Source organism: Cyprinus carpio, chromosome A14 (assembly GCF_018340385.1).
Source record: "Cyprinus carpio isolate SPL01 chromosome A14, ASM1834038v1, whole genome shotgun sequence".
Classification (NCBI taxonomy): domain Eukaryota; kingdom Metazoa; phylum Chordata; class Actinopteri; order Cypriniformes; family Cyprinidae; genus Cyprinus; species Cyprinus carpio.
In genome coordinates this window covers 28,346,715-28,359,611 of record NC_056585.1, presented here as the reverse complement: position 1 = coordinate 28,359,611, position 12,897 = coordinate 28,346,715, and the positions used below count along the sequence as shown (strand labels likewise).

At 38.2% G+C, this 12,897-nt stretch overlaps 1 protein-coding gene across 1 annotated transcript in view; it reads right to left on the bottom strand.

Moving 5' to 3' along the window:
- Positions 1-11,361, bottom strand: part of LOC109066844 (microfibril-associated glycoprotein 4-like) — a 198,673-nt gene extending 187,312 nt beyond the window's left edge. The window contains exon 1 of the mRNA XM_042770468.1: positions 11,156-11,361. Coding sequence (XP_042626402.1) covers positions 11,156-11,326 — 171 coding nt within the window. The 5' untranslated portion in view covers positions 11,327-11,361. The remainder of the gene's footprint in view (positions 1-11,155) is intronic.
- Positions 11,362-12,897: the final 1,536 nt, after the last annotated feature.

Below are 12,897 nucleotides of genomic sequence, written 5' to 3'. Positions count from 1 at the left end.
GATAATAGAGTGACATATACTGGAGCCACCTGGTACTACTGGAAGAAGAGCTGGTATTCTCTGAAGTCCATCACCATGAAGATCAGACGTGTGAAGTAGAGCAGGGTTTCCTTCCTTTATATGTGCTTCATGAGCCTTAATGCTTCACTGCAGCTTGTGCACGCATCCACAACTTTTATGCATGCGTGTGGATCTTTATTAAAATATGGTGACAAACAATTCCCTTGACTTTTAATGATAAAAAAATAAATATTAAAATGTAAAGAAGCCCCACATATGAAAGAGTTTCACTCATGTTGTCTTGCATAAAAATATATAAATACGAATTTGACAAGTTCCTGAAAAATCCCTTAAATAAATATATGTTGAAACTGGGACCAACAATGGTTCTTTTGCAAACCCCCCCTTTTGAAATGTTTATTTTTAATGCAAATGTGCAACGATCGGGCGATGCACATAAATTGAGTGATGAAATTTGCATCACGTGCACAATTGGTGGGCCCTTGCCCCTCTTTATACCCTTCATAAAACCCTGGATAAACTTAAGAGTAGCTTTAGCAAAAGGCTTATTCAGCCTCGTTGCTTGAAGGAATGATATAGGAAATCATTCCTGCCTAGTGCTATTAGAGTGTATAACTTATCTATCTAGGACGGAACTGTGTTAGTAAAAGGGTATTGTAGTCACATGTATTCTAAGTGTCTATTGATTCTATTGAGCTGCCATGACAATCTAATTTCCCTTTGGGGATTAATAAAGTATATCTAATCTAATCTAATCTAATGTGAAAGTATCCACCTTATTTTGCAATGCCGAAGCTATTTTCTGTGAATGTAGGATACTATATTCGCTACTAGGTAAATAAGTAGGAATAAGAATAACAAAGCATAGTAAACCTGTAAGGATCCACCCGCCAGCCCAAAAAGCGGAATCCAGCGGCCTGGTCAAAGGTTTAATGCGTATTCGGTCTTTTATTTGCGCTTCTGAATTTATTAGGATTTAGTTTGAATTTTAGTCTAGCTCCATGTTTAATCTGACTCAAATTTCAAGGGATCATTAAATTTAGGCAATATTTCTATCAAAAGCTGATCACAGATATCGATTGTTTATTAATTTAGATATTTGAGTATTCTGGCTCCACGAGGAGATCAAAGTCCATTGTTTTGGTGCATCTGCATTTGCATTGCGAGAGTTCCTGAAAGTCTGGCTTCACAAAGAATTCATTTCATAAGGAAATAATTTCACTCCTTACAATGCATTGCGAGAGTTCCTGAAAGTCTGGCTTCACAAAGAATTCATTTCATAAGGAAATAATTTCACTCCTACTGTCTCAGCAATGGATGCTCTGCAGTGAATGGGTGCCGTCAGAATGAGAGTCCAAAAAGCTGATGAAAACATCACAATAATCCACAAGTAATCAACACCACTCCAGTCCATCAGTTAGCATCTGGAGAAGACAAAAGCTGAAACAAATCCAGCATTAAGACGTTTTTAACTAAAATACGAGTCCATAATCCATAATAACATTTACTCCAGTGAAAAAGCTTTCTGGTCTGAATCAGGAGAGAAATCTGCACATATCAAGCATTGTTTAAACAGCTCTAAACAATATGTGGCTGGATTTTGATGTGAGAGACAACAGGAGATGGACTTTTTCACTGGAGGAAGTGAGTCTCTGCAGCCCGTCGTCGTTAATCACATTCTCCTCCTCTTCCTCACCAGAGATGATGATGATGGTGTCCTGTTGTCTGTGTCCTAGAAGGGTGAAGGTCGCATCAGGTCAGGGGCGGATGAAAAGCCACAGTGTTTTGATGAAACAGAATTTCAAAACATCTGATATGAAGATTTCGATTCATCATCAGTCATTGTTGTGTTTCAGCTTCATCACACTAGCGATCCAGTGATGTTAAGCCAGTCTTGAATATCTTTCAGTGAGTCATGGTTCAGCTGTAACAGAAGGAGAAGTCAGTCCATTTTGCAACCTGCTAAAATCATTGGCATCTTCTCAAGAAAATGTTAGCAATTAACCAGAAGGCAGCAGAGATACTGCCAACACAATAGATTAGATTAGATTAGATTAGATTAGATTAGATTCAACTTTATTGTCATTGCACATGTATCCAGGTATGCGAAATGCAGTTAGCATCTAACCAGAAGTCAAGTCACCTTTATTTTTTATAGAGCTTTAAACAAAAAAGATTGCGTCAAAGCAACTGAACAACATTAATTAGGAAAACAGTGTGTCAATTATGCAAAATGACAGTTAAAGGCAGTTCATCATTGAATTCAGTGATGTCATCATGCAGCTCAGTTCAGTTTAAATAGTATCTGTGCAATAATTTGCAATCAAGTCAACGAAGTGCAATAAGCAGTAAGTACAGAATATATAGTGTCTACAGTATGTTACAAATGTACAATAAATATATAAATATGGCAGTATTATGGACATAATTTACAGATTTTAAATACTATCAGCATGATATACAGTTTTATTTGGGTATAGTTAATTATGATTTATTTTAATTTATTGGTTGTGTGAATTGTTTAAAAAGGTGAAATATGCAAATTGTTCTTGTCAGACCCCCGGTGCATACAGATAACACTTACAGTAGAGCCTAAAAATCTAGATCAAATATAAAATATAAGATACAACTATACAATAAGGGAATGTAAATAAGACATATAATAAAAAATAAAAATAAAGTTAAATAAAGCAGCGCAAGGCACATGGCAGATAGAGTGCAAACCAGTGAACAAACTAAGATTTTTAGTGCAAAAAAAAAGCTTATTCAGTCTGATTAAAGTGACAAAAGGGCTCAAGAGCAGTTATTTTATTTAAACTGACTGATGAGGTGGTAGAATGACGTCAGTTCCATGGTGAATGAGGTAGTGAGCAGACCAATGCTGCACAAAGTGACTGGTGCATGTCATTGTATGTTTAGAGGGAGGGGGGGTGGAAGGACCTGGAGATGTAGGATCTGGGGGGGGGGGTCATAGTTCAGTGGTGCCTGGGGCAGAGGAGGGACGGGGGGGCAAGTTCGGGAGCGAGTTCAGCTTTTCTGACAGCCTGATGGATGAATCTGTCCCTTCAGTCTGCTGGTCATATGGCCTGGAGACTCCGCAGTCTCCTCCCTGATGGCAGCAGACTGAAGAAGCTGTGTGACGGGTGGGTGAGGTCACCTGCGATGCAGAGGGCTTTGCGAGTGAGACGGATTCCGTAAATTTACTGGAGGGAGGGGAGAAACACACCAATGATCTTCTCAGCTGCTCTCACTATGCGAAGATCATTGGTGTCTCTCTCTGGTGTACTATGAACATACTCTAAAGATGGATTATGTATAAGTGTATGTACACTATAAGCAGAAACTATGAACATATGAACATCATTTACACTAGTGCAGTGGACAGTAAAAATGCATAGAGAAAATATTTCAGTGTGCAAATGGATTACTCAGTATTCTGGATGAACAGACAGTAGTGCAATTAATAACAAGTTTACTGTTTTTTTTCTTGATTGTAATCAGATGTAGTGATGAGGAGGGGTGAGGAGTCTGTGTGTGTGGTGTGGGGGGAGTGTTGGGGGGTGTCAGAGTTTAATGATGACAAATGAGAAGCACAAAACTGACAAAAGTAAATGCACTAATTTTAAAACACTTAATTTTTACAATATTCACTTAAAATTCACCTAAACATTTGGAAACAAAAATATCAGTTCTGTTTATCACCAGTTCATACCTGGACAAGGTATATATATATATATATATATATATATATATATATATATATATATATATATATATATATATATATATGACATTATTACAAATGTACAAGTGTAATATATATATATTATAAATGACTTGCTTCTTGCGTCAGACCAAGGCTGCATCTCATTCCTAGTTTTACTTGATCTTAGTGCTGCGTTCGACACCATAGATCATGACATACTCATAGATCGATTACAAAACTATACAGGTATTTAAAGGCAGGCTTTAAGATGGTTTAGATCCTACCTGTCCGGTCGCTACCACTTTGTTTATTTAAATGGGGAGTCATCTCATTTATTACCAGTAAAATATGGAGTACAACAAGGAGCTGTCCTAGGTCCTCTGCTATTTTCAATATGCCTGTACATGTTGCCCCTTGGTAATATTATTAGAAATCAAGCAGATCGGATCATCAGTCAATCAGAACACGGTGCGTTTAAACTTGGCAACATCAACTGACATTTCTATCTGTATAACCAATCTGATCTGTCTTTCCCACGCAATATTTAAATAAGTTTGCAGAGAATGGCCCAGTGCAAAGTCAGCCTGTAGTGGTGGGTTTTCTTTTGAAAAGCATTTTCAGTCGCGGGACATTTTACAAATCAAAGATAAATGTAGGAGTCTCACTAGTCTTCACACGGGTGTTCTCGGTTTTTTTTCTGACAGTTCGCGAGAGAGGGGGTGGCGTTTTGCGTGTTGTCGACTTGTGAATGCGAATGCAGACACGATGGCTGGATTGCATTTACATTACACTGAGATCCTCTGAACCAGGACATGCTGATCGGATAACATTCCTATATGGTACAGGATGATCTGTCTGGACCAGGACACACTGATCAGAAGTGTGTATACAGGTCGCATGTTAATGCCAAGTATAAACACAGCCTTACACTAGCTTCAGTCTGGATCCAGAACACCTGAGAAAAGATGATGCCAACCCCTCAGAGGACCTCAGATGATGCCAACCCTGAAACAATATACAGAACTACCAAATTTTGCTATACAGGTGCTGGTCATATAATTAGAATATCATCAAAAAGTTTATTTATTTGACTAATTCCATTCAAAACGTGAAACTTGTTATATTCATTCATTACACACAGACTGATATATTTCAAATGATTATTTCTTTTAATTTTGATGATTATAACTGACAACTTAGGAAAATCCCAAATTCAGTATTTCAGAAAATTAGAATATTACTTAAGACCAATACAAAGAAAGGACTTTTAGAAATATTGGCCAACTGAAAAGTATGAACATGAAAAGTATGAGCATGTACAGCACTCAATACTTAGTTGGGGCTCCTTTTGCTTGAATTACTGCAGCAATGCGGCGTGGCATGGAGTCGATCAGTCTGTGGCACTGCTCAGGAGTTATGAGAGCCCAGGTTTCTCTGAAAGTGGCCTTCAGCTCTTCTGCATTCTTGGGACTGGCATATCGCATCTTCCTCTTCACAATTAAGTTAAGGGTTAAGGTCAGGCGAGTTTGCTGGCCAGTTAAGTACAGGAATACCATGGTCCTTAAACCAGGTACTGGTAGCTTTGGCACTGTGTGCAGTAGCCAAGTCCTATTGGAAAATGAAATCTGCATCTCCATAAAGTTGGTCAGCAGCAGGAAGCATGAAGTGCTCTAAAACTTCCTGGTATACGGCTGCGTTGACCTTGGACCTCAGAAAACACAGTGGACCAACACCAGCAGATGACATGGCACCCCAAACCATCACTGACTGTGGAAACTTTACACTGGACCTCAAGCAATGTGGATTGTGTGCCTCTCCTCTCTTCCTCCAGACTCTGGGACCCTGCAAAATTTACTTTCATCAGAGAACATAATTTTGGACCACTCAGCAGCAGTCTAGTCCTTTTTGAAGTGAGACGCTTCTGACGCTGTCTGTTGTTCAAGAGTGGCTTGACACAAGGAATGCGACAGCTGAAACCCATGTCTCGCATACGTCTGTGCGTAGTGGTTCTTGAAGCACTGACTCCAGCTGCAGTCCACTCTTTGTGAATCTCCCCATCATTTTTGAATGGGTTTTGTTTCACAATCCTCTCCAGGGTGCGGTTGTCCATATTGCTTGTACACTTTTTTTCTATCACATCTTTTCCTTTCCTTCGCCTCTCTATTAATGTGCTTGGACACAGAGCTCTGTGAACAGCCAGCCTCTTTTGCCATGACTTTTTGTGTCTTGCCCTCCTTGTGCAAGGTGTCAATGGTCATCTTTTGGACAACTGTCAAGTCAGCAGTCTTCCCCATGATTGTGTAGCCTACAGCACTAGACGGAGAGACCATTTTAAAAGGCCTTTGCAGGTGTTTTGAGTTAATTAGCTGATTAGAGTGTGGCACCAGGTGTCTTCAATATTGAACCTTTTCACAATATTCTAATTTTCTGAGATACTGAATTTGGGATTTTTCATTCGTTGTCAGTTATAATCATCAAAATTAAAAGAACTAAACATTTGAAATATATCAGTCTGTGTGTTTATGAATGAATATAATATACAAGTTTCACTTTTTGAATGGAATTAGTGAAATAAATCAACTTATTGATGATATTCTAATTATATGACCAGCACCTGTAAGTTGACTGCATCATATAATAATTGCTGTTAATAGTGTTCATCGTCTGTTTGATTCTTTTATTGATTTTTCCGTACATTTCTGCCATATGTACATTAACTGACAGTCACCACTGATAAGCTACTACTAAATATATTGAAGAAACTTAATTTTCTGTAAAGTTGTTTTGCAATGATTTGTATCGTGAAAAGCATATACAAATAAACTTGAATTCAATTCAATTAAAATGTCCTTCACATTGTAAGAACACGATTCTTTCAAGAACTCTTTACTGAAAGGTTTTTTGGGGAACAGATTTAATGAAAGGTTGTTTAATTGAAGGTTTCAATAATGGTTATTGTTTGGCTTAAATGTTAAATAATTGTTCTTCTATGGCCTCACTGCAAAATCCCTGTTTATAGCCTGTATCATGCACACAATCGGTGGGAGCTTGCGTACGTGTAAAAACTGAAGTATACTTTGTGCTTTAGTTCCCTTTCAAGGGAACTTCGAACTGCGTCCAATAGGGGTCGCTATGGGGAACACCTCGTCGTGACCCGTGTCTGAAGCATACATTGAAAAAACACCAACGAGTTGGCCGGCGACAGCCTCTTACAGCACTACCGGCGCGACTATAAACAGGCACCGGGAGAACACGTCATTCTCTTCTTCATCTTCACTGACTGTTCTGTTTAAAGCGTGCATCTGAAAGAACTGGTAAGAGCGATCTTTCTCTGTCTATCATGGCGACTACTAGAAAGCGTTTAGACAATGTTTGCATCTGTGTCGGTGTTATTTGACACCCGATGACACACATAATCTTTGCGTCATTTGTTTGGGTGAAGAGCACGCACGCGATGTCTTTGAGAAAGCAATCTGCGTGCATTGTGAGCGTTTTTTCAATGAAAAAGCTCCGCTCTCGTTCGTCTCTCTTTTCCGAGGAAAAAAAGGAAAAAAAGCAGCCATCTGCTTCCCCGCGGGTTCAGGACCCGCCGCTGCTGAGGCACGGAGGAGAATGAGCTCGTGAGAATTTCAGGTGGATCTGTCTGAATGGTTTAGAGAGGGACTTTCCCTTTTGCGCTCGTCGGCAGCAGATGAGAGAGAGCCTCAGGAGGATGATGTTATATCTTTAACACTTTCTGATGGAGAAATGTAGCACTACATCATTGTCTCAGCAATAGATGCTCTGCAGTGAATGGGTGCCATCAGAATGAGAGTCCCAACAGCTGATGAAAACATCACAATAATTCACAAGTAATCCACACCACTCCAGTCCATCAGTTAGCATCTGGAGAAGACAAAAGCTGAAACAAATCCATCAAGACATTTTTAACTAACATATGAATCTGTAATCTATAATAACACTTCCTTCAGTGAAAAAATCAAGCACTGTTTACAAGCCAAAACAGCTCTAAACAAATATGAGGCTGGATTGTGATGTGAGAGACAACAGGAGATACAATTTTTCACAGGAGGAAGTGAGTCTCTGCGGCCCATCGTGGTTAATTGTGTTCTCATCCTCTTCCTCACCAGAGATGATGATGATGATGATATCCTGTTGTCCGTGTCCTAGGTCACATCAGGTCAGGGGCGGATGGAAAGCCACAGTGTTGTGATGAAACATTTGAAAAGTTTCAAAATATCTGATATGAAGATTTCGATTCATCATCAGTCATTGTTGTGCTTCAGCTTCATCGCACTAGCGATCCAGCGATGCTAAGCCAATCTTAAATATCTTTCTGTGAGTCATGGTTCAGCTGTCACAGTAAGAAAACGTTAGAAATTAACCAAAAGGCAGCAGAGATACTGCCAACACAATACACTTCAATGATGGCAAATGAGAAGCACAAAACTGACAAAAGTAAATGCACTAATTTTAAAACACTTAATTTTTACAATATGCACTCAAAATTCATCTAAACATTTGAAAACCAAAATCTTAGTTCTATCTATCACCAGTTCATACCTGGCCAAGGTCCAGATAAAAGTACATATTTAAAGTACACACACACACACATAGATATATATATCGATATATATCTAACTTACTCCCATACGCTATCACTGTTTTTACATAATAAACTAGGTTTATAGATCTTAAAAAAATCTTAATTCACCCAACAAATTGAGGCCTTAAAATGAAATGTTGCATGCACTGCAAAAGAAAAAAAAAAAAATAAAATAATAATAAATAAAAAATAAAAAAAAAATTCTAAACATTCTCAAATCAAAACAAGTTTACTAGAAATAAAAAATGATGACAGTTGAAGTCTTGTTTTCTGAGAAAGTGAACAAAATTAAGTGAGTTTATCCTCGAAACAATAACAAATATCTGTCAGTAAGCAAGGGCTGGGCGATATGGCCAAAATAATTATCACAATACATTTTTTTTTTTTTTTTCATTTTAGTCAATATCTATAATTATCACTATAAATGTCAAAGCTTTATTTCTTTATTTAGTTTCAAGGCACATTTTTGCTCCCAAGAGAAAGACAAAAACACATTTTTTAATTCTTTACGATTTTCTTTAACAAAATAAATATCTTAATAAAAAAAATTATTTCTTAGTTTCTGCATGTTCTAATGAGTGATATTGTTATTGTTTTATCACTCAGCCCTACAGTGAGCTTTGAAAACATGTTTCCCTTTGAATTAAGTTGATTTCTCTGAGCCTGTTGGCAGATATTTGTTAGTTTAAATCGTGAACTTACTTCTTTTTCATCAGTTTCTCAGAAAACACCTCATTATGTTATTTAGCTTCAAACTTTATTTGCACTGGAAAACAGACACAAAAACACTGAGGAAGAACAGTACTTTTTCTGCAGAATGCTGTAGAAGTTATTTCCATATTCAAACTTTTTGTCAAATGAATTAAAACATAATGGAGATCTGTTGGAAGTTATATTTTCAAACTTTTGCTAATGCATCTCGTTTTCTGCTCAATAGACATTTATGTGTGGGAACATACTGACATATTGTGTTCTCTCCTTAAATCTGATTTACTCTTAACAATGTTATAAAAATGTACCTTCACACATCCTGAATAAACTATTTTAAATCATATATGAAGCCCACATGAGCACTGCCTCCATAATTGGGTTAATACTTCAAAAAACACACAAACAACATACTGCTTTGCATAAATATTTATTGCTTCAAAATCAAAGCAGGCAAAGCATGCAGAACCCAACTTCAACACATTTTTATTTAAGAGGAAAATTAATTTGATTTGTCACCATATTTTAAGAAAGATCCACATGTATGCATAAAGATGTGGATGTGCACAAGCTGCAGTTAAGTGTCTGTAAGCCTTGCTCTACTTCACACGTCTGATCTTCATGCTGATGGACTTCAGAGATTTTAGAGCTGCTCTTCCAGTGATACCAGATGATCCCAATGCTTACTTAACTGCCATCATCTTTCCCCCCACAAATACAGACCAGTGGGATTTGCATAAGCACAGTTGTTTATACCAACAAACCCTCCTTGAGAGTATGTCATAGCACAGTTACCACCCCAAGTATCTTGGTCTTTGTCAATGGTGGAGAACTTCATTCCCTTGTGATAACTCAAAGAATCACCTACAGAATGGAGAAACTTTCATTATAGGCACTTTCATTTGGACGTCTAAGATGACTTTTTTAAAATAACTTAAAGCTTTAGTTTAAGCATGGCTTAAAAGATTGAAACGTCTGTGGTGTTTCACCTGCTCCTCCATTTACAAAGCCGCTCACTTGCAGTTTGTACCCATCAGCCTCAGAGCCCACAGAGAAAGAGTTATACAGCGCATAAGCCTTCTTCCCTTGAAAGTCCTCCACATCCACTCTGAGTTTATAACTGTATTTTGCTGGTAAAGAAACTTTAAACCTGTTAAAAATTTGAAAGGAAACCGCTTCAGTAAATCAAAGAACAAAAATAAGTATGAATTTATACTGCAGGCCTGATTAAAAGTCCAAGTTTTCTAAGAATCTGATTTTTTTTATTATTATTATTATTATTATATTATTATTATTATTATTATTATTATAGGCCAAAACCGTCACAGAAACACTCACCCAGCCAGTATTCGCCGGTTTTATTACCAAAACCCCATTTATATCTCTCCCACGGCCTAAAGGAAATTCTCCTTGCCATTCATCCGCCTGAGATATCACCTGAAACAGTCATAAATCATTTCATCACTTTCACACAATCATCATTTCACGTCATTCACCAATTTTAACTTTTTTACTACATTAAAAAAAGTCTTATTCTGAAAAATGACAGGCGTTTGTTAGCAACAAACGTAAATTATGTTGCTTTTAACGTCACCAAACAGCTGCAAAAACAAACATTTCATACTCGGAAGTAGAGCACAAATAAAAGCACTGAGTGACAATTTATATAATACTTAATAATAGTCTATATGTTACTATAAAATATGCAAAAGGTGTCAATTATGACAAGAAAAACTGAATTTTTTTTTTTAACATTCTTAGGATTAGGATTTAGGATTATTCATTTAGCAGATAAGGTTAGTAGATGTATTTATTTACATCGTTTGTAAATGTAATTTAGATTTTTATTAAAAAAAATAAACATTCAAATAATGTATTTTGGGTGAAAATAAAGGTACTAGAATATTGAATATTAAAAAATAATAATAATAATAATGTTTTCCTTTAAATTGCGTTCTAATCATGACATGAAAACTTGACATTTTAACATTTCGAAACAATTTTTCTCACAATGTTTTTTTACAACCTACATTTGTTAGCTGCATGGGAATCATACTGAGGTGCCAGGTCAGGTCTGAAGATGATAAAACACTAACTTAAAGTGAAATTCTTACCGTCCAGGGTCCTTGGTCGATTTGATTCCCAGGGATCATCTCACAGTAGACCTGCAGCGGTCCATCTATTGTGCTGATGGTGTACACACCACTCACATTTTTCCAACTTGAATACACATCAGAGCAGTCAGTGGTAAGATAACATTTGGATTTGACCTCTTCAATGCCCATCAACACGGGAAACAGCGCAGACAAACACAGCAACACCTGAGAGACATAAAACCCAAGATCTGAGTTTGATGATCGATGTCTGACAAAATCACAGTCATTCTCACATTCAGAAACTCACAATCATGTGTGTGATCATCGCTTCAGACGTCTAGCTCAGAGGATCAGGTGCACCTGAAACACAGTAAATACAATCCGGACTGCAGTTCGTCGTCGTAACCAACTTGAGTGGGGAAATGCTCACATTTGATGGCGTCTGGCACTTTGGAGAGGTGTTCTCTTCACGGATGAATCCCGGTTTTCACTGTACAGGGCAGATGGCAGACAGCGTTTATGGCGTCATATGGGTGAGCAGTTTGCTGATGTCAACGTTGTGGATCGAGTGGCCCATGGTGGCGGTGGGGTTATGGTATGGGCAGGTATATGTTATGGACAACGAACACAGGTGCTTTTTATTGATGGCATTTTGAATGCACAGAAATACTGTGACGAGATCCTGAGGCCCATTGTTGTGCCATACATACACGACCATCACCTCATGTTGCAGCATAATAATGCACCGCTCCATGTTGCAAGGATCTGTACACAATTCCTGGAAGCTGAAAACATCCCAGTTCTTGCATGACCAGCATAGTCACCAGACATGTCACCCATTGAGCATGTTTGGGATGCTCTGGATCAGCGTATACGACAGCGTGTTCCAGTTCCTGCCAATATCCAGTAAGTTTGCACAGCCATTGAAGAGGAGTGGTTCAACATTCCACAGGCCACAATCAACAACCTGATCAACTCTACGCGAAGGAGATGTGTTGCACTGCGTGAGGCAAATGGCAAATGGTTGCCCCCGAAGTTGCTGGATATATGCCATTATTACAAATGTAAAAGTGCAATATATATATTACAAATGACTTGTTTCTTGCGGCAGACCAAGGCTGCATCTCATTGCTAGTTTTACTTGATCTTAGTGCTGCATTCAACACCATAGATCATGACATACTCATAGATCGATTACAAAACTACACAAAAGGTAATCAAGGTAAAAGGTATTCAAGGGCAGGCTTTAAGATGGTTTAGATCCTACCTCTCTGATCGCTGCCACATTGTTTATTTAAATGGGGAGTCATCTCAATTATCACCAGTAAAATATGGAGTTCCACAAGGATCTGTCCTAGGTCATCTGCACCATCTCCCTGCTGAATGAGCTGAACACCTTCTTCGCTCGCTTTGAGGAACAAAAGAGCACCACAGCACAGAAGACTCCACCTCCTCCCGGTGGCCAGGTGATGACACCCCAGACAGTGTGAGGAGATCCTTCAGCATGATCAATGCAGGCAAAGCTCTGGGTCCTGACAACATTCCTGGGCGTGTACTGAGAGATTGTGCAATGGAACTCACTGATGTCTTCACAGACATTTTCAACATCTCACTAAGTCAGGCTGTTGTTCCCACATGTTTCAAAGCTACCACCACATCATTCCAGTCCCGAAGAAGCCATCTCCATCCTGCATCAGTGACTACCATCCAGTTGCACTTACCCCTATTCTCATGAAGTGCTTTGAATGGCTAGTCATGCA